General features: G+C 42.3%; 1 protein-coding gene across 13 annotated transcripts in view; it reads right to left on the bottom strand.

The window, feature by feature from the left end:
- Positions 1-23,031, bottom strand: part of ACSL6 (acyl-CoA synthetase long chain family member 6) — a 291,721-nt gene that overhangs the window by 2,560 nt on the left and 266,130 nt on the right. For all 13 annotated transcript variants that reach the window (XM_049707244.1, XM_049707240.1, XM_033405860.2 and 10 more), the window contains 9 exons: positions 22,106-22,240; positions 21,571-21,705; positions 20,397-20,492; positions 19,162-19,234; positions 17,229-17,317; positions 11,963-12,079; positions 8,856-8,999; positions 7,737-7,838; positions 6,718-6,789 (listed from right to left, as the gene is read on the bottom strand). In XM_049707244.1, coding sequence (XP_049563201.1) covers positions 6,718-6,789; positions 7,737-7,838; positions 8,856-8,999; positions 11,963-12,079; positions 17,229-17,317; positions 19,162-19,234; positions 20,397-20,492; positions 21,571-21,705; positions 22,106-22,240 — 963 coding nt within the window. The remainder of the gene's footprint in view (positions 1-6,717; positions 6,790-7,736; positions 7,839-8,855; positions 9,000-11,962; positions 12,080-17,228; positions 17,318-19,161; positions 19,235-20,396; positions 20,493-21,570; positions 21,706-22,105; positions 22,241-23,031) is intronic.

Genomic DNA, 23,031 nt, shown 5'->3' with positions numbered 1-23,031 from the left:
GAGGGTTTTCTTTTAGAGCTGAATGCCTTTCTGATATAGCACCTAACCCAGTCTCTGGAGCAGGATTCATTGAAAAGGGATGCTTGAACTCTGGAGGATAAGTAGGCTTTGGCCAGATGAAGATAGCAAGGGGAAGGGAGAGGCTGTTATATGGCTCTAGGCAGAGGCAACATGTGCCAAAACACACTTGGGACATCACAAGTATAGGCTGCAGCAGGTGATACAAATAAAGAAGAAGAAAGAGATGGGGCTGGGGAGATAGGCTGGGGCCAAATTACAAAGGATCAATATGCCAAGGTAGGGATTTTGGACATAATTCTTTAAACAATTTTTAATCAGTGAGAGACAGTACTAGCATGCATCTTTGGAAAGATTACCCTGTTAAGAGAGGATTAAAATGAGGTAAAAGTGGAAGCTGGAAGACCAGCCAAAAGGCAAGATTGATGGTGATTTAGGCTATAAAGTTGGCTGTGGAGATGGAAATAGATTTGGGGAGTAGAAAGGACAGGACTTACAATTGGTTTGGGTAATTGATAGAGAAAGAGATTTTAAGACTGGCTCTATATTTCTGCTTGAGCAGAAAAACTGGAGGAGGAGCAGAAAGATTCTTTGGAGGCAGGAAGATCAAGTATTCATGTCAAGTTTGAAATGCTTCTGAGACACCCAAGTGGTTTTTGGACATTGGATATATTAGTATTAGTATGTAGGACACAGCTTCAGCCTGGGCTTGAGACACAGGAGTTTCTTGAGGAGTAGAAAGGAACGGGGGTGTGGGTTACAGAAGCCAGGAGAACAAGAGTAAAAGGTTACTGTGGCATGTGTTACTGTCATATGAGAATTGTTAATTAAAATCAATGGATACAATCAGGAAATGACTTATTTCAAAAATCAGTCTATGCACCACCTCACACCCATTAGGCTGGCTATTATCCAGAAAACAGAAATAACAAGTGTTGGTGAGGATATAGAGAAACTGGAATATATACCCAAAAGAATTGAAAGCAGGATCTCAAAGAGATATTTGTAAATCCATGTTCATAGCAGCATTATTCACAATAGCTAAAACAGGGAAGCAACGCAAATGTCCATCAGCAGATGAATGGATAGGCAAAATGTGGCATAGACATACAATGGAATATTATTTATATAAAGTAAGGAAATTCTGACACATGCTACAACATGGATGAACTTTGAGGGCGTTAGGCTAAGTGAAATAAGCCAGTCACAAAAACACAAGTACTTAGAGTAGTCAAAGTCATAGGGACAGAAAGTAAAATGGTGGTTTCTGGAGGTTGGGGGGAGGGCGGGAATTGGGAGTTATTGTTCAAGGGGTACAGAGCTTCATTCTACAAAATGAAGAGTTACAGAGATGGATGGTGGTGATGGTTGTACGACATTATGAATGTATTAATGCCACTGAACTGCACACGTAAAAAAATGGTTAAGATGGTAAATTTTATGTTATGTGTATTTAACCACCAAAAATTAAAAAATTGGAAAAAATCAATGTATGCAAATAGTTGCAAAAAATTCAACATGTCAGTGATTGTTTTCCAAATCTCTGATGCTAACGGTCTAGTGTCCTGGCAGGTGGGTATTATAATATGACAAAGAAGTCTTTCCTCAGAAAATTCTCCATTGCATTCACTGATTTTTCAGATCAAAGACTCAATATACAAAGAAGACCCCTAAAACAGCTACACTGTCTACTTCTTAAAAAGTTTTTAAGAAAAATTCTGGCATTTTTTAAACCCATGCTTGTAATTTTAAAATGTGATAATTTTCAAATGAGCACAGCATTAATAAATGAGATTCATCTTTGTCTCTTTAGAAATTTGTTCAAATGAAGGATTCACTTTTGCTATAAAAAGAATAGCATTTTAAGGGATTCGTGTGTGGTGGGAAGGGGAGGACTAGACTTTAGGCTAAAATTAAAGCTAGCATTACAGGTAGCCGCCTCAACTTTACCTTACATACTGAAAGGATTTCTACTTGGATATCCAGTATAAATAACTGGAAATCTGAGGCTCTTGGCTAAAAAGAGGCATTATCGAATGTTTCAAAATTTGTTAAGGTTCTTGTAAAAAGTGTTTTGTTTGAAAATTCTCTCAACTCCAATATAAAATAAAAATTTTCTGAATTTTTTTCATGGCAAAATAAAAAAAATTAAAAAAAAGAAAATTCTCTCAGTGTTTTTGATGCTCAAAGAAGCAAGGATTTGGTAAGGAATAGGGCTGCCAGTTTTTGTACCCTCTGGAATATACTTTTTTCCTAATTTGTTTTGATCAAACATAAATCGTCCTAGGGGATCCAAAATTCACTGGAAACAGGTCCCAAGGGAGACGTTTTCAGACCATAGTGCACTGAGAGCTAGGGGTTCTGCAGTGGCCTCTGCTGGGCAGGGGTATAGAGGTGGAGATGGGCGTGAAGGTGGAGTGTAGACAGACACGGGTGGGATGAGGTGGGGGAGAGGCAAAAGTGCATTGGAGGCGGGGTGGGGGAGGGATGAGTGAGGGGGCTGGGTTGAGGGGTGGGAGGTGGAAGACAGGCTCTGGCTCAAGCCCCAAACCTACCAGAGCAGCACTGCTCTTATGTTTTGTACATGCTCATAAGGTGCATATAAGATGTCATCTAAGTTCTGCTACTCAAGTTCAGAAATCACCATTTGATAACAAAACTAGCTAGCTTGAAGAAAATATGAACAAAATCCAAATCAAACTTAATCCTAGATACAGTGATTTAACTTAGTAACTCATGTTTACCTCCATGAAATGAAAAACTGGCAGTGCTAATATCCTTAATTTTTTTTTTTAAAGTTCCTTTCTGATAGAAACAGTATCACATAAAGACTTCTGGCAAGTGTAAACGATCTATCCACCTGCTTCTGTAAATGAAATTAATAATATAATTTTATAGGAGATGCCAATGCCAAGATACAATTTCTACAAGTGTCCTGGCAGCCTGGGTTTCAGCTCATCTGCATTCCTAACAGCATGTGGAGAACATGTGTAATTGAGACAAGAGTCTATGTTCAGTACAGGGACTTGGGAGAACACCTCTGAAAATACAGCAGTGACAAGCAGAAGCTTCAAACAATACAGCACAGGGAAGATGACTTTCATAGGGAGAGCTACATACACTATTTAGATGGTAAGTAGAATGTAAAAGAAAACACTATGATCTTAGGAAGAAAGAACTGCATCTGCTGGTAGATTTTGAGTATCTGTCAAACCAGCAACCTGTAGCAGGCCTAAAGTGCTGACTGGGGCATCTGCAGTTCAATGTGGCTCTCTACAACATAGTCTCTGCCTGAGGAGAGGAAGCACAATTAAATACAGTGTTGAGGGAAGCCGAGTAATATGGCACTCAGCTCACCTTTCAGCCACTTAGTGAGCAGATCAGAGTGGCACTACTGCCAGTCCCTGCTCCAGTCTGACCTACAGCCCTGGGTCTATTTAAATTCTTCCATGAAAATACCTATACAAATTGCGCCAGTGACTAAAAGTCTAATCAGTAAGTGGGAAAAAATGAGTCAAAACAGTTCTTTAACTGACCTTAACTGTGGGCCCCAAACCTATAGTTAGTTTATTTTCAGAAGTAAACCAATGGTAAAACGAATTTTCATTTTTTATAAATAATTACATATTTTCTAATAAAACCAAACTGTTGAATTATGGGGGGAAAAGGAACGAGAGTCTTTAGTCTCCCTTTATGCCTAACACAACATAAAACTTGTTTTCCAGTTTGCAATAAGCAAAGTTTTTGTTGAGGAAAGAAGGAAGGAGATGCTTAATGTTACCTCCCTTTCTGAAACTACACTCTTGTCACAGAAAAGTGATTCTATAGTTTTTTTTTAATTTAAAGATACTATAACATTTAAATATTATATTGGAATATAATGCCTCAAAAATGTCAATGTATGCCAACTCATTAAAGCATAGAAATTTTCATAATTCTGAAAAAAAAACTATTTAAAATCTTTCAATGGTATTACTCTGTGAAACACTTTAACACACAATATTGCTTGTAGCTAATAAACACAGAGTGAATAATTTAGGACAAGAGAAATTTTAAAATTTTAAATTAGGGAAATGTTCAATTCATTTCTGATTTAAAGGTAAATTGATTAGGTAAGTATTCATTTCAATGACAAGAAACACAATAAAATATATTTAGCAAGGGCTTTGCAGTCCGAATTTGAAAACTGTCAAGTTTCAAAGTTCACTTTGTATTTTATACGCCTATGCAAACTAATAAGGCATAGAAATGTCAAAAAAAAAGGTTAAATCACAGTTAAGTATGCTCAGATACTTCCCAAGAACCTACATATTTTAATTATTGATAACAGTTATTTTAAATGCTTCTTATCTACTCATTAAATCTCCATAAATTGATAATGGTTGGCCTAGTTCTAGGAATTGTCTGTTTCTGGAAATCAAATTACATTAATTTTTCATCTAATTCAAAGTTTCATTCAGATCAATGCTGCCCAGTAAGTCTGAACTCCTAAAGCTTCTGTTGAATGCTTTAAGCCTTGGGCTTGGATATCTATTGGGGGAGGAGGGGGGGTAAAAAATTAGCATTAAGCCTTAATTGATCATTCCTTTTTGAGGAAAAGGGAAAAGGACTAGCTGACAATAGATTATGGATTAACTCAAGTAATTTATGTTGAGCTTTGGAACACAACTAGGAGCACACACCAACAAAGAGGAGAATGAGAACAGAGAAAATGAAGAGGTAACAGCCTTGGCAATAAAACTCAGGCCTTTGGGATGCCACATGACTTCTCTGTATTTAAGGTTACCATGGCGAGGGCTGAATATTAGAGCAGAAACTTTGCTTAAGGCGTATGGAAAGTCAAGAATACGTCTCCTCTCAGTAAAAGCTCTAACTTGAGCAATGGTTAACACTGGAACCTTAACCAAAGGTTTCTTTTAAACATAAGCTTAAGAGTGGTAGTCTTTTCCAAGGAGAGGACTCTGTTACAATTCTCCACCTGCTCTGAGGAAGATCACGCAGCCCACATCCAGCAGGGGGCATGCAAGCCTTGGGAATCACAAGGGTATCCGCAGGATCCCCAGTGCACCCCCAGCGCCCTTACAGCCATCCATTCAGGTAATAGGGAGCCCAGATCAACCAGGTCTCCAACCACTCATTTGTGGCGCCTGCTCTACAGGATCACATCTACAGTCACACAGCTTCCCGTAATGGAAGAGCAATGAAGTCAGTTTTAGCAAATTTAGAAATTTAATTATCATGCCAGAAATGACCTTGCATTCAGAAAGATAAATATGACTTGCCTGAATGCCTCAGATTTTATAATTTTTAAAAATAAGGATTTATTCATCCAGGCCTTATTTGCCCTAAAACACACTGATGGATGAGGGTAAAGCAGTTTCTCTCAAGCTAGATTAATGTAAAGATCCATTTCAAAAGAAAAACAATTCCCTCAAACCCTGAAACTATATTTAGATTTCCTCACTTTGAAACTTAAGAAATTAAAAGTCTTAATCTGTGGAAATGTTTTCTAATTGTCAAACAACTGCTGTAAGAGTTTATATTTAAAACTGGTTTAAAAATGTTTTTAGGTTAACATCAAAATGAACATATACAAAGGGGCTTCCCTGGTGGCGCAGTAGTTGAGAATCTGCCTGCCAATTCAGGAGACACGGGTTCAAGCCCTGGTCCGGGAAGATCCCACGTGCAGCGGAGCAACTAAGCCCGTGAGCCACAACTACTGAGCCCATGTGCCACAACTACTGAAGCCCAAGTGCCCCAGAGCCCATGCTCCGCAACAAGAGAAGCCACCGCAGTGAGAAGCCCGCGCACCACAACAAAGAGTAGCTCCCGCTCACCGCAACTAGAGAAAGCCCGTGCGCAGCAACGAAGACCCAACACAGCCAAAAATAAATAAATAAAAAAATTTATATTAAAATAAAAGAACAGATAAAATTTAAACTTCTCATAAACCTTGCAGATCCTTAATACTGTATTTGGGGACACTGTTGGAGAACCATTTTATGAAAAACAATTATATTAAATACATACTAGGAAATTTTTAAAAATCAGCCTATTAATATTTTTCTGTTTGAAGAATTTTTCTTTTTGAATTTGTGACTAAAGAGGATTATAAATGGCATGTGTAAGTAGGACCAAATACGCTTATGAACTCAGTTACAAAAAAGAACCCCAACCTTGCAAAGACGGAAAGTCTTAGAGGTCTGCTGTGTCCACTCCCAACACACTCTTTGTTTCCTCCTCTTTGTTCAGGGCATGCTGGGCTGACAGATCACTGGCCCCAGGAGTGCAATCTTTCTGATGTCCTAGCAAGTAAGCTTGCCTGCTGCAGCCAAGAAGACAGTCCCCATAAAAATAAAAATAAGACAGGACTCTGGTCTTGAGTACTGCACGCAGCTTGGAGACACACCATGTAGACATGCTGCACCAGTTATGGCTAGGGTAATATTTCAGCTTTATGAACATCTGTGATTATGAGGACAATAAAAACAGTCTCACTCAGCCTATGACCGATTTTAGTTAGGATGCAGGCTGTTGCAAAGTCAGCTTAGAACAGGCCTTCAGGGGTCCGTTAGTACACTGCCTGCCTGCAGGCCACAGCGTGGAGGATAGGGAATCTAGGTCAGGGTCACTGTTGGTTACTTTAATTCTCATCCCTGCATAAAGGGCAGTAACAAGTATGGAGAAGGTAACAGTTACCTGTTCAAAAGAATGGAGTCCACTTTCTTTTCCTAACCTCACCATATCTTCCAAAATGGCTTTCCTCAGCTCCTGAATTGAACCATATAGGTAAAATTACAAGGCAAAAACACATTTCAAAATGGAGATAGAAGAATCAATGAGTTGTGAGCAAAGTATAACTGGCAATCATACCAACACTCCCCCCACCTTTCAAACCCCCAACTAGGGCTGACGCTCCCTGGCAGAAAGCCAATCACCATCCCTCATCTGGCAAGTAAGTGCCCGCATGGCCTAAGGAGTGTCCAACAACAGGCTAAGGGACCACTCAATTTTGTTTTTCAAAGCAGACCTCTGGTCAGCCTAGTGAGTCTCAGGGGCCGTGTCACCCCCAGAAGAGCCCAGGGCCTGGTGGGAGCTCTAGGGTTCATGGCTGCTGCTAAGAAACAGATCATGTGACTGAGGGGCCAATGCTGAGTCAGGGCACAGAGATCCTCTGAGTCAGGGCACAGAGATCCTGGCACAGTACATGTGCCAGGAGAAGGCTTCTGGAAGGTGTGAGCGGCAAATGTTCTAAGCAGGGAGAACTGTGCTCCTTTTTCAATTCCATGACTGTCTCTCTAAGCCCAGTAGATATAAAAGCTACCTCACATTAGGAGAGAGCAGGGCCAGTGAGTCAGAAGGCCTATTCTCACATCTGACACTGCTGTTAACCAGCTATGTGGCTTTGGGCAAGCCGCCTCCCTCTCTGGACTCTCCTGCAAGCTGCAAAACAACAGGGCTGGACAAGCTTTCTCTGATGTCTCCTGGCTGGAAAATTCAATAGTTTATCAAGTGTTCTAAGAAGAGAGATGAGCTCCTTCTACAACAATGACAAAAGACAAACCTCTGGTTTAGGATTCCTACCATTTATAAAATAAAGTTAGAAATTTCCCTATAGGTTCAAATTTCACTTGGGCTACTGTTTTTGTATGTCCTCTCATTATGCAGTATCACAGAAGATCCAGCAGTCTTTTGGGGAACAGCCCCAAGGTACAGACCTTATTTGTGCAGAGCTCTGCATACGTCCCTTCAATTCCTCTCTTCTGGGCCCAAGAGGGCATGACTTCCGGGTCGGGCACGACTATGCCCACCAAAAAGGCCTGCGATCCCACCAAAGGAAAACACAGTTATGACAAAAGCTTTTAAAGTGGTTATTTGCGGTCCAGCATTAAAACTAATCTCTTGGTATTCTCAGACTCCGCTCTTTTCTAAAAATATGTATATGTTTATGTTATGAAACATATCACACATTCTTGACAGAAATATTCTTGAATATTTCTGATATATTTCTCTAACTTCGTAAAAAGTTTATTAATAAAAAATAAGCTTAAGAAGATTAGGAATCAGTAAGGTTAGTCCTGTATGTACCTTTGATTCTCATGCCAATCTTAAATGAGTACATCTTTAGGATACTAATCAACCAGCTCTACAATCCAAAACACATACATTTCTAAGGATTTCCAGACCATTTTGAAATTGATTCATTAGTATGGTCCTCATTCTTTAAAAACACCATTTTAATTTTTAAATCATTTTCTTAAAAAATAATTTAATAGTCTTTAATTACATAAATCCAATGATAGCACAGAATATATTCACAGTGATCTTTCTGACTTCAGATCTAAATGATACCAGAAAGCAGAATAAATATAAATCCTCTTCAAATAATTTAATCCTGTACTATATTAGCACATTAGCTTAATATATTAAGATGTATCATCAGTATCATTATTTGCAATACTGCACCTATTTATCTGTAAAGTTCTTATGTGTATTTCAAAATCAAAAGAGCAGAAACCCTGAATCTCGCTTCAGCATATTACCTCAAAATTCCTCTTGGAAGTAGACAGAGCATAAGTTAAAAGTAGTGGGAATGTTATTACTACTACTTTAAGCAACTTATTTACCTACCTGCAATTTACCAAACTATAAGCAATTAAGATTTCTCCCTTAGAAAGGCATTTTCTCTCATGATCCTATACGCCAGAGAATACCAGTATCTGATTGGAAATTAATGTTCATCACTTTAATCAAATACCAGTTACTTAGGAAACCATTCCCAGAGTACTCATCAGGCCCAAAGTACATGTGGGAGGGCTGAGGCCTAGGGGACTCACCTTTAAGCTGTCCCCATGGACATACATTTGTGCAACAGGCTCACTCCGGATGTAGATGTTCTCAATCATCTCGGGCGCAATATATTCTCCCTGAGCAAGTTTAAATATGTGCTTCTTCCGATCAATAATTTTAAGAGTTCCAGCCTGTGGAATTGGACAAGCGGCTTCATAAAATGGCGGCATTCCCAAGCCTGAGCCCCTCACTCATTAGTGCCATAGCCCCTCACCTCTCCAACGCCTGGTCTCACCCTGCAAGCCCCACCAGATCTGCTCGTTCACCTGACATCTCTGCTCTCATGGAGCCACTGCACGGCTGGAGAGGGATGCCGTGCACAAGGGTGGATGGCTCTCAAGCTCTGCTGGGCCCTGAGTGCCCACTGTCCTGTACCCTCACCATGTGCCCTACTCCCCCTCCCACCCCTGCCACCCTGGTGCCCAGCAACAGGTGCCCTCCTCCTCAGGAGGCCACCCACCTTCCCATCAGGGCTTCTCTCACCCAGGCCCTCGCTCCAGCTGTCGCTTTTCTCAGCAGCATCTTCAGATTCTCCCCCTTGAACCATGCTTAGGCCACCACTCCCAAAGAGCAGCCTCTCCATCCTTCAGCACATAGCACAGCTCTGGCAGAGGACCCCAGGTGGCATTAGGAGCCCTCTCCCTCCAGGACCTCTGCAGCAGGCAGGCCACCCCTTGGGCAGTGAGTGCTTGTGCCCCTGGCCTCCAGGAACCCCACTCACCTCCCTGACTCCCTTCAAAACTTTTTGAATTTCCAAGGTGAATAGGTGGGTCTCTCTCCTTTGGCTCTCTCCTTGAATGCTGCAACTTCCTCACCTTCGCTGACGATGCTCCTTGAGGTGACCACCATTTATCTCCTAAGTGGCCACTCCTGCATATGTCTGAGCTTCCAGCCAGAGCTCTTCACTGAGTTCCAGACCCAGAACCTCACTATCCTCCAAACTCTACAAAAACCAGGCCCTTTTCCCTGCACGATGCAACATGCCCTAAAGGAAGCTCATCCTTCTCCTCCTCAAGCCTGTCCCATTCCCCAAGCCCCAGACCTGGAGATGGCCTTGCCATTGGCCTCTCCTGGGACTTCCAGCAGTCAGGCTCATCTGTCCTCACTCATAAATCCTTCTCACAGACACCTCTTCCTCCATCAAAACCACTTCCTTACTGAACGTGTGCACACACTCTGGCCCTGCTCTATCTGTTCAATCATCAGAACCAGAGTAGTCTCGCCAGAAGAGAAAAACAAGCAGGTCTTGTTTTGCTCAAAATCCAGGCTGGACATCAGGGCCTTTCCCTACACTGGCTTCTTTGGTCCTCGTGGCACCCCATGAGCTGGGTGTCATCACCTCCATTTCATAAATGGTGAAGGTGAGGATTAGAGAGGTCAGTTAATGCCTCCAAGGCCACACAGCTAGGAGGTGGGAGAACCAGGACTTAAACCAGGTCTTTCTGGATCAGACACTTAGACCTTTTCCTTGATCTATCTAATACTATTTCAAAATAGTAATAATTTTAAAAACTGACTCCCACAGACGGCCTGCCTACTGCCTTGGGCTCTGAGTTCAGGCACAGTACTAGGTGCTTCACATGAATCAATTCACTTGCTTCTCACAACACCCTGCAAGGTGGGTGGTTTCATCCAAGTTACAGGGCATCAGTGGCAGATCCAGAGTTTTGTGGGACTTCAAGTTTTTTCCAGTTTTGAGACCCCCACCTTTAAGAAAAATAATATAAAATGAAGTGCAGAGCCTTGAAAGGGGCCTATGCAAGTGAAGGCTGAAGCCTAGGCTTCGTTAGCTGATGGGACAATCTACCCTCTGCCAGTGTCCAGGGTCCTGCTGCTTCTCCAGCCTCCCTCCTCCACATCTGTGGGAACCTCAGTTAGAATTCCTTGCCTCACACCTCTAGTGTCTCTCTACTTAGCACATGCTATTACTCCTGCCCTGACTGTCCTTCCCACTCTCCCCTCTCCTCTTGGAACAGGACTTAAATCCTGAGACTCAGAGCCAGTAGGCGCTTGTCCTTCTCCCCTAGGTGAGCATGACCCTCATCTCATGCCCATCACACTGGGTTGGGAACTGTCTAAAGATGTGTCTCTCCCCTGAGCATAGTCCCTGGCCCAGGGATACATCCATGTCTGCTGCAAGAGTGAGGGTGTCTCAAAGTGAAATGCGCAGTTCCAAGCAGGGGCAAATCAGCTCACCAGCCCAGAGGGCCCCTGGAGGGCTTAACATCATTCACCTGTCCAATAAATTCAACATCTCAGAACTCCACCCAAAATCTTAGCAATCTCCCAGAGACACAGGAAAGGTTTCCTGGGGTGGGCTGCTGCAGGTGGAGGCTCTCGGTTTCAGTTACATAGTTCTTTTCTGGTCATAGTTTCCATCTAAGCATCTCCTGTGTGCCAGGTATTGTGCTAAGGGCTTTACAGGTATAATCTCATTTGTTCCTTACAACAACGACCATAGAGGTAAGCAATGTTATCACCTCCATTTTACAAATGACAGAATGAGGCACCACTACTGGTTTTGGCTAAAAGTTGGGGGCCACCGCTAAAGAATGCCATGTAGCCTTACTTTCTTATTCTATAACTGAGTCAATACAGAGCCCCAGAGAGGGATGAAGCTTTGCTCAAGGTCACGAGAGCAGCTGCTAGCAGAGACAAAGGAACGCCAGCATCCTCCTGCCCAGCTCCAAGCTCTTCACACTGCTCAGTGCCACCTGTCAGCTGGTGGCCAGTGTCCATGGGCTCCCAGGCCCTGCCTTCGTCAGATCTCCCAGAGTTACGAGCCCCATGCTCCTTGTACTTCACCCATCGGATTCCAGAACGCTGTCAGATCTCTTCCTGGAAACCTCTTAAGGGTAGGGGGTAGGCCTCAAACTCCGGTTCTACGCTCCCAGAAGATCCCTGTCACCTTCATCAGGAGGATGCAGGAGGAGGCTCTGGGGGCGAGGTAAGGAAGAACCTCCCATTTCCCAGAGGTATTCTGGAATGATTACTTGTCAGGGTGGATATAAAGACTCCTGCCTTGGAGTGAATCAGATTATACACACTCCCACCACCAACATGTGTGGAGGCCCACGGTTCCAAACATACATACTGGCAGCCACTTCCCAATGTCTCCAGTGTGAAGCCAGCCGTCGTCGTCCAGGGCTTCCTTTGTCCTCTCCGGATCTTTCAAGTAACCTTTGAACACATTTGGTCCTCTCACACAGATCTGTAGGGACAAATGCCCGGTTTCTCTCAGCCCACAGCATAAGGAATCCTGATATGAGGCTGTCACGAGGCATGTGTAGAAAAATGTACACTATCCCTCAGGAAATCCACTGTGGAAACTACAGTGATGGAAAGAGAGGACAGGAATAGCCGCCAGCGTTCTCACCTGTCTCCTGCCTTCTCTCAAGCAGTGTCCTCTCCAACTACCTCTCTGCCGTCCCTTCTTCCTCAGGAACACTGCGGCTTTCGGTATGCGCTGCTTTGTGACACTGGATGGGGTCTCATCAGATACTGAAAGCTGGCTGATTCTACCAGAGGTGCTTGAGCCCCCTGCTTCATGACCAGGCACTCAGCTTTCCTATCTACTCCCATGGAATGAACAAGCTGTACTAGTCTGCTTTTACAGTGAAGCATTGCAACGAAATCTGACTGATCATATAATGATAATTGGAAACTTGCAGTTGACTATCCATTAGGAAAACCAGTAATGGGAAGGAAACCTGGTCAAGGAGTATTTCAGAACACGGGGTATTGTTTTCTGTGAAAAATCAGATATCATTAACTAGCTTTCACCTAGTTGACCCAGGAACACTGGCTTTATTAGTCCAAATATTGCTAGAAAGCATGGATTGGATGAAGTTCACTTCCATGTCAACATCACACATATTCTGGTACTGTCAGACACTAATCAAAAAGATAAGTAAACAGATACTGACATAAGCTACTCCTTGGATTGAATAATTACCCAGACATTGGAGTTTTCAGGGTAGAGCTTCCACTCAAGCTGTAGCTGACCTGTCCTACTTTACCCAGAACAGGGCTGGAACGCCCAATGAATTATGGAGACAAAGGGGCCCTGAGCAAGGGTTCTACATGTGCATAAAACTTGTGACTATAATAAATCTATTGAGAATCAGAACTCCATGCCTGTTGGTCCTAGACCTGCCTCTTCTGGTTTTCCTTGAGTAAAAATAGTATCCACCTTTTTATTTAACATTAGTAAATTAGTGTGTTTTGGTTTTGTTTGTTTTAGTTTGGCAAAGGCATTACTTGAATTTTTAAAATAGTATATATTCTTTCTCTAGGAAAAAAAGATGCTGCTGTGTCGATATAAAACGTACAGTTGACTAAGTTCGTTTGACTCAGTGGCTGAAACTGTTCTGTAGGAATCAACTGGATATTTATAGCCATGCGTATAGAGGTCACTCTAAATTTATACATTGGTTAGGAAGAAAGTGCTGTGACTCCAAGTTCTGTTTTTGCCACTCAGTGACAACACAGAATTACATCAGAAAAATAGGAAAGTTGTAATGAAGAAAAGTCATTATACTGTCTCATGGAATGTTTAAACTTTGTAATTCCACTCATCTTAGGGACACTTTCTTCTTGGAAACTATATTAACAAGACAGCCTGCACATCAGCACAATTTTATGAAAATACACAAGAAAGGCTCCTTATACATTTTTCAACACATTTCCTCTAGAGCTCTAGGGTCCTTTCATAGATATTAGTGGAGCCAACGGCTGGGTCTATGTGCACAACCAGTGTGACAACTGGGTTCTTGAGCATTCATTCATCTTAACCATTGGAGTGTGCCACTAAATCCATGATACTGACTGTTGTTTCACTAAATTGACTGTACTTGTTAGGAATGTCAGATAGTTTGTGCATAAGGAAAATTTAAAAATCACTGGCAAGATGGTTCTTAGCAGCTGTACCAATATTTATAGCATTTTTATAATAAAAAATGGGCACAATCAAAATGTCTATTAACATAAAATGGTGAAATAGGTGTGTAAAACATGGTATAATATGCATCAAAAAGCATACAGCCATGAAAATTGATTAGCTATTCATATCTACATGGCTGGACCTCAAAAACTAATGTAGAACAAAAAAAATGCAAGTCACACAAGAATGTATGCAGGAATATCCTATTTATAAAGTTAAAAGCAAGGCAACACAAGACAATTTATTGTTTAAAGTTACCTACATACATGATAGATTACAAAGAAAAACAATACAAAGATTGGTTTAATAAAAGCAGGGTAATACTTAACTAGGGGAATGAAAGTCTGGAGGAGCAAGGGAAGATTCAAATGTGTTGTAGTGGTTAATTTTGTAGATGACAGCATGCACCTACATATACTCTTTTAGGAAACAATAGTAGTCTTCTTAAAATGTGTGCATATGATTTATTTCATAGTAATGACTCAGTATGTAATGACTGAGTCATAGTAATGACTCAGTATGTAATGACTCAGAGTAATGACTCACATCAGTATGTAAATATTTATGGAACGTACATAATCTCATGTAGCTGTGCATTCCACATTCTGAGTATGTAGAATGTTCAACATGAAAGATGATTTGAAAAGTACTTTTTTTTTTTTACTTTTTAATACAAAATGTTAAAGGTATTTTATTTTGTGTCATTAAACACTAGAGCACAGATTGTTCTTTCTGTATCTTTCAGTGCTTCAAAATCTTTTAACTTTTAAATTAGAGCTCTTGGATAAATTCTTTATTTAGTTTTGAAGGAATCTGTTTCTCTCCAGAGCTATACAATCCATCAGAAGTGTAAAGTTTGAAAAGAGTATCTGGGTCAGAAATGCGTCACATTTAACAAGCAAGGAAAGATAGCATTTCTGATCTTTTAAAGCTGCTGGCATGTTTCCACCTTTCACAGGAAAGGTTGCTTTAGGGAACTTGAAAGATTAAACAACCTGATCCATGGTTGATGTGCTTGTTGTCAGTTCTCAAGGGAGAATTTTATACTTTCTTGTGGGGCTATCAAGCTATCTCCACCATGATTCCAAACTTATTTTAGAAAAAAACAAGTATAAAGTGCAAAACAGCAATAACGTCAGAGAGGACTTCAAGCCAAGATTAAAAAATAAATCTTACAGGTGACAGTTCTAAGCTTCCAGCGGCTCAGGAGTTTTCACTCAAAGGCCCCAGGGATGGAGATTTATTACCTTCAGAAGTTCCCCCTCCCTGGTGGAAAAGATCCTGGATGGACTCAGGCAAAATCCACTAAGCAAGCAAACACCCATACACTACAGTCCCGGGGAGACGGCCTGGTGCTGTCTTGGTAAAATCCATCACTAAGCAATGAGTGACATATTAATAGCCATTAAATTAATTCCTTCCTCTGTTGTATATAATGATGCCCTTTGTACAGGCAGTGGGAATAGAATGTTTCTTAAATTTAAAGTGCAACCACCTGGGGATCTTGGTGAAATGCAGATTCTGGTCAGGAAGTCAGGGACAGTGCATCTGCATTTCTAAGAGGCTTCCAGGTAATACAGATGCTGCTGGTTCATGGACCACACATTGAGTAGCCAGGCTCCAGGCAGAAGAGAAGCCAACAGACAGAAGAAGAACACCCACATGAAGCAATAAACTTGACACATAAAATCTGAAGGAAAGGTTACAAGGGTCACTTGGCATTAAGAAAATTCCCTATGGCAAGGTATTAAGGGGTTCGTGTTTTTTACGTTTCATTCCCTGTAATTGATTTCTAATCTCAGAGCATTGTGGTCAGAAAAGATGCTTGATATGATTTCAATTTTCTTAAATTTAGCAAGGCTTGATTTGTGACCCAAGATGTGATCTATCCTGGAGAATGTTTCATGTGCACTTGAGAAGAAAGTGTAATCTGTTGTTTTTGGATGGAATGTCCTATAAATGTCAATTAAATCTATCTAGTCTATTGTGTCATTTAAAGCTTGTGTTTCCTTATTAGTTTTCTTTCTGGATGATCTGTCCATTGGTGTAAGTGAGGTGTTAAAGTCCCCCACTATTATTGTGTTACTGTCAGTTTCCTCTTTTATAGCTGTTAGCAATTGCCTTATGTATTGAGGTGCTCCTAGTGTTGGGTGCATATATATTTATAATTGTTATATATTCTTCTTGGATTGATCCCTTGGTCATTATGTAGTGTCCTTCTTTGTCTCTTGTAATAGTCTTTATTTTAAAGTCTATTTTATCTGATATGAGTATTGCTACTCCAGCTTTCCTTTGATTTCCATTTGCATGGAATATCTTTTTCCATCCCCTCACTTTCAGTCTGTATGTGTCCCTAGGTCTGAAGTGAGTCTCTTGTAGACATGATATATATGGGTTTTGCTTTTGTATCCATTCAGCAAGCCTGTGTCTTTTGGTTGGAGCATTTAATCCATTCACGTTTAAGGTAATTATCGATACGTATGCTCCTATGATCATTTTCTTAATTGTTTTGGGTTTGTTTTTGTAGGTCCTTTTCTTCTCTTGTGTTTCCCACTTAGAGAAGTTCCTTCAGCATTTGTTGTAGAGCTGGTTTGGTGGTGCTGAATTCTCTTAGCTTTTGCTTGTCTGTAAAGCTTTTGATTTCTCCATCGAATCTGAATGACATCCTTGCCAGGTAGAGTAATCTTGGTTGTAGGTTCTTTCCTTTCATCACTTTAAATATGTCATGCCACTCCCTTCTGGCTTGTAGGGTTTCTGCTGAGAAGCCAGCTGTTAACCTTATGGGAGTTCCCTTGAATGTTATTTGTCATTTTTCCCTTGTTGCTTTCAATAATTTTTCTTTGTCTTTAATTTTTGTCAGTTTGATTACTGACAAAACATGCCGACAGTCTCGGCATGTTTCTCCTTGGGTTTATCCTGCCTGGGACTCTCTGTGCTTCCTGGACTTAGGTGGCTATTTCCTTTCCCATGCTAGGGAAGTTTTCGACTATAATCTCTTCAAATATTTTCTCAGGTCCTTTCTCTCTCTCTTCTCCTTCTGGGACCCCTATAATGCAAATGTTGTTGCGTTTAATGTCCCACAGCTCTATCTACCCCATCTGGCCTATTTGCAAATGGTCATGTTTCTGCCTGCACAGATACACAACAACAAGCCGTGCCAGTTAAGAAAAAAATGGATTTTTAAAACAGTCTGCGAATCCCAAATCTTGTTTTGGACCAGCCCAGTCCCAGCCTTGAGGGTTGGTTACTTCATAAACAGGAGAGAAAATGCTCAATTCAGTTGAGTCAAATTAATCAATAATATAAAATGACTTTACACATAGGGTGAAAGGAAAACAATTCCATTTCCATTTTTTTTTCTTTTCCTCGCTACATGTAAAGCATCCACAAACATGAATGGCTAAACGCTCAAGTTTACCTCTCCTTCTCCTTTGCTGGTCCAATAGTTCAGTTCCTTGACATCCACGAGCTTGATATGATTGCAGGGCAGAGGTGCTCCTACGTGTCCTAGAACACCAGAACAATGTGCATTTGTCAGTGTTCAGATCAATTTCAGCACTGAAGATGCTCCACGCCATGTGAAACCCCTCAAGTGGTCAAAGTGGGGAATCGTGGATGGAAAGCAATACACCTCTGGATGGGCGTTTGTCACAAGCAAGCATTGATGATAAAACAAAGTTCTGGAGAAAGGAGAGGCCAACCTCTGCTGGGCCTTTGTTTTACATCTGATTCTTAAACAGCCGGCCAGGCTTACATGGCCCAGAGTCAACCTGTACAGGGTCTCTGGGGAGGCTCATACCCACACCAACCAAACAGTCAGGATTTTTTATATTAAAACACTTTCCCCATCATCAGATCATATGTTTTGGTTTGGGGATCATAAAATGTAGTCATTATTGCTTTTTCTTCCAGTCACCAGACTGTTGAAATGGAAAACAAGGATGAGGCAACTCGCCACCCCACCCCCTCAAATAAGACTGCAAATTTTCTTGGTCTTATATACTCCCACCACAAAACTACATCTAAGTCATTTTCTAGTAATTGTGGTGGTTACACAATTCACTGGCAAGGCGCAGGATTTTTAAGCAGATGCTGGCCAAGGTCCTGAAATAAAGTGAGCCACATAAACAAAAAGCAGGCTGTGACACTTTCATTTCTCTTTTAAATGAGAGACCGCCAAATCTTTTATAATATTGTACAAAGATACCGATCCTCTCATACTCAATAACCTTTGCAAGTTTTTATGGTAAGGATGCATAAAAAAGGTAAAACCTCAAAAGCCTCACATAGGAAAATGCAGGACATCATAAGAGGGAAGAAAGTGTCCAAAGGAAGGGTATACATGTAAATGATCAGTAAATACGATCGCAGTAACAAGAACAAAGTTAATGAGCCAGGACCTCAGAAAATGGTCCGTGTAGTAAAGGTGCCAGTGGTAGGGAGATCAAAAACTTCACATACAAGATAGGCTTTATTCAGCTAGAGTTTAAGGAGATAAAACTTCTGTACCTGACTTTGCCAAATGTGATTTCAATTTAGAATCCACCTATCATGTTTCTGCTGACTACCTCAAGGTGCTCTGAAAATAGTATTACGCTACTAAGCATATTTCTTTTCTGTGCACATCATCCCAAATTTTCTAGTTTGTAGTTGAGCAAACTTAAGCGTGAAGCGTGGCTCCAGGCTCACAGAGGAAGTTGGTATCCTGAAGAATTCTTTTGCTGAATGTTTTTCAGATGATTGTATTTGGTCTAAGTTTAGTGACAGCCAATACATGGGCTACCTACTGCTTCCTCCTTGCCCTGAAAGATAGGTCCCTTCAGAATGAGGGTGTGGATAGTAGCTGCTCCTTTCTGAGGTTGCCATTGCCTTTCAGATGTTGCTATCACAGGAGACCATAGTTCCAAAGAGCCTCTGAAATGGCTCTTCAAGAAACAGCGCACTGGCTGCTATAAACTTGCCTCTCCTTCCTAAATCATATCCAATTCACAGCCTGCTTCCTTCATTCTGAAACGACTGTAAGCAAGACTGTGTGATATTTAGAAACTATAAAATCCAATATATTGATATCATAGGCATTTTTCTACCTGGAGCTGTATTTTGTGATCTACTACTTTTTTTTAACATAACTTCTATTTATTTACAAAAGAAATAGGAAAATACAAAATATAGTAGGAAATACAAAAATATGTAACAAAAAGAAACAGATCCATAATGCCACAACACAGACAAAACTACCATCATTGTTTTTCTTCTGTTTCTTCTGCTGTTTCCTATGTAAATATACTTTCCATGAGGAAGTTTTAGAGCCTGCTGTTCTAACTCATTCCCACATCTCCAGCCAATCCTACCTGATGTCCAGTCCCCGGGTGTAGTGAAGGTACATCCAGCTGTGCACTCAGTTTGGCCATAACCTTCATAAACCTTCAAGCAAAACACAGAAACAATACTGTAGGTGCCCACCTGCCTGCAGATAGCTGGCTGCCCTTTTCAGCCAGCTAACCTCTCACGGAGCATCTGGCTGCTCCATGCTGGGGACGGTGGGAGGGGAGGTGCTCTGGAAGTAGGTACCATCAGGAGAAACTGAACACAGACAACAGGCATAGCTACTCTGCTTGGAAGAAATGCTATTTTTAACCACAGACACTTAGTAGATAAGGTTATATGGTTTGGGATAAAGACTTCTAACCTATTTTCAACCACTGACTCTATTTCTAATTTGAATAATATGTATTAAAGACAAACATTTTAAAATCCAATAAAGGTTTTGTCTCTGTAAGATATTCCCCTTCAGAGCCCCATGTGCTCGCACGAATAGACCATGTGGGAGAGCTGCCTTTAGGAGCGGTCAGCTCATGTTGGTGTAGAACAGGAAGTCAGCGTAAGAAGCCCCTGGCTTCTTTTTTCCTTCCTTTTTTTTTTTTTTTTTTTTTTGGCGGCTTGCAGGATCTTATTTCCCCAGCCAGGGATTGAGCCCACGGCAGTGAAAGCACTGAGTCCTAACCACTGGACCGCCAGGGAATTCCCAAGAAGCCCACGGCTTCTAAAGGATAAAATTTTAAGCATGCACATTTATGAAGTAGATGTGCCTACTTTACTTAAAACCCACCAGTCACAACTATGTTACTATAGTCTGCATAAGTAGGAACCTGACAAACATTAATTGAATGGATAAATAAAGGAATGAATTTTTTTAGCAATGACAAAACCTACTGAATCAAATAAAAACGCACAAATGAACTTTTATCCCCCTCCCTCGTGCTCCTTCTCTGGGCTGGGAAAGAGTCTGCTGGCTGGAGAATGCAGAGATGCTGGTACAGGTGTGGGACAGGTTCTCCAGCACACTGATGATCCATATACAGTTTTCTCCCAGAGTGGATATACACCTGGGCTTTGCACAATGTCACAAGGTTATCTTGGCTTTCAGTGACCCTGGGCTTTTTACATCTTCAGAGAAGGGAGCTTTTATTCCACAAAGATCTTGCCCCCAGAATATTTCTCTGTACAGTAGAGGGTATAATGGGTTTCCTGCCCTGTCCTAACACTCACCCCACTGCCCCCAGGGAAGGCCACATAAAGGAAATACCTGGCACCCCAGAGCCGCCCGGAGGAATCCCAGGACCGTTGGTGACGCGGGGGCCGCTCCAGTAACAATCATCCGCACGCACCCGCCAAGACTGGCCTGTGGGAAGAGAGAAGAACCTGCCAGAGTCTGTGCTGTGGCAAGTGGAGTGTAGCTCACCTGGGCCTCACCTAACATCAACGTTCAGCAGCTGTACCCTACCTGGACCCTAGGGTTGGGATCAGAGAGGCCGCCTGAGGCTGTACAACACATGAGCTGAGGAAGCCCCCTTCTTCCAAATGAATCAGCCCAATCAGCTTTGCAATCCAACCCACAATATGGCCAATTCTTTTATGTATTTTGAGATAAGGGCCATTAATCTGTGTGGCATTCTATAATTTTGGTTCTCCCTTTCTTAAAATACACAGCTGTTCTCTCACTCTCCCATCATTTGCAAGCATCCAAAACAATTACTGAGGACAATTTCTTCCCACTTCCACCTTAATGGCATGGCCTTTTTTCATTTCTAAATCAATGCCATGAGCTATTTACTATGCACTGCAGAGGTCAAAGAATTTTTTAAACACTTTGTTTCTGTAAGTTGAGCCAAGAGATTTTAAATATTAGTTTTCATAGCTAAAAATAGAGTAGTAAGGAAAAATGAGTACTGGTACAAATTAACTACAAGTTCTTTGAGTAATGCACAGCTTTAAAACTTTAGTGAGGAGACAGACAGGAATGAGTAATTCATAAACAGCTTGGTTTAGGAGAGGCTGAAGAGATGGGAAACACGGAGGGAAAGGAAGATTCTTGGTCATCTGGCTAGAACCTTGTGCTACTGGAAAGCCACCGTGGCCAAGGCTACAGGGAGGGGCAAGAGAATCTTCGAGCCCCAAGAGCTGCTTGCTTGGTGAATCTGACTACCCAAGGGCAAAGCTGCCCTACTGCCTATAGAGGTCAAGGAACTTACTTTCCAGGAGTCCTTCTTGCTGCTTGCCTTTGGCAAATATAACACATCTCCAATGAACAAAAATGGGTCCTTTAAAATGTCAGTGGTAGCTTAAGCTTTGATTTCATTAGCAAAAAGTTACCGTTTTATAAGATCACACACCATTGGGATGAACTTCTCTAATTCTTCTGTAAGGTCACCCATTGGACACTTGGGTGCCACTCTAACATCACTTGTTCGTTTTCTTACCTGAATCTTATGAAAGAAGAGTTCATCCCAGATACTATCATTCCTGATGATTCCACTCTGGACCTCAGCCTGTTTACGCTTTGCTGCAAATTCCAGGAGCCAGCGCTTTAATGATGTGTCTGCCTGGCTGAAGATCTGAGGAACAGAAGTTGGAAACAGCTGTAAAGACTGCAGGTCCCACCTCTAGATACACCCCCAGAAAGAAGGCCTAGATTGGCCAGCAGAGAAGCCACACTCTATTTCTGCCCCTGCAGGAGGTCACTGAATGTGTGACATCCAGCTAAAGGTTAACGCTACCAAGGCCCAGGCACGTTGTTGGGAAAGAATCCCTCCCCCCGAAATCTCCCAACCAGGGTTTTGGAGAATAGGAAGAAAACAGGAGAAGGAGGGGTGAGAGTCAGGGAATACAAGAGAAGAGGCAACTTCCAGGACCTGGGGCTGGTGGTGTAGAAAGCCTGCCTGGGGCTCCAGCCTCTGTCCAAACAAGCAGATATGCAGCTGCTCAGCCTGGCCAGAGACTCCCCGCGGAGCTCACCTTGTCGTACATGCGGTTCAGTAGTCGTGGGACCACAGGGAAGATGGTAGGACACAGAGCCTTCATGTCATCTGAGAGGAGGCGGATGTCTCCCTGGAAGAAGCCGACGCGCCCTCCGTGGCAGTAGACGACAGACTGGAAGAAGTGGACAGGAAGGGAGGAGTCCCTCAGGGCAGTCACTCCTGGCTGTAATCCAGAGCTGTCCAAAGCTCTGCCCCACACGGAGGGTGCCGGTGACACCCCTCACCCAGCTCTGGCTGCTGCCTTGGGACACTGAAGGAAGCCATTAGAGGTGACACCCCCCCCACACACACCCCTCCCCACCAAGTCCCACTCAGACATGGAGAGAAGAAGCAGGAGACAGGGTGGAATCCTGAGCCTTTGGGAGATGCCAGAGCAGCCAGTCTCACTGGTGCCTGCCCCTTCAAGCTTACTCCCAAAGCCTGGACAGGGGCCTCCCTGAGGACTCAGTCTCTGAGCTGTACAACACCCTATCGGTGTGTCCGCTCCAGGTCTCAGAGCGCCTGTGGTCTTCCCCAGGGATACCTCGGCAACTCTGGAAGGGTATGCAGTGCCCACAAGTACTGGAGGTGCTGCTAATGTTGGCGGTGGGAGGCCAAGGCAGAGCCTGGCTGGTTGCTAATGGGACTAAGAGTATGCCAGGGGCTCCTTTCTGTCATGCTCAAAGCTATTCTATACGGGAAACAGAATTTCTAATCTCTGTTTTACAGATGAGGAATGCAAAGGTCACAGAGGTAAAGAAAGGGATTTGCCTAGAGTCCCAAAACTAGTTCATGGTAATTGCTGGCATGCGAATCCAGGTCTGGAAAGCTTGAAAGCACGCCCTAGTGTACCAGACCTCCCCCAAGGCAAAATGGGAGAGGCTTAGGAGATAGTTTATGCACAGGCTGGTCCCTTAAGTGACA

The sequence above is a fragment of the Orcinus orca genome, chromosome 3 (genome assembly GCF_937001465.1).
Source record: "Orcinus orca chromosome 3, mOrcOrc1.1, whole genome shotgun sequence".
In the NCBI taxonomy this organism is placed as follows: domain Eukaryota; kingdom Metazoa; phylum Chordata; class Mammalia; order Artiodactyla; family Delphinidae; genus Orcinus; species Orcinus orca.
This window is presented reverse-complemented; position numbering and strand designations above follow the sequence as displayed.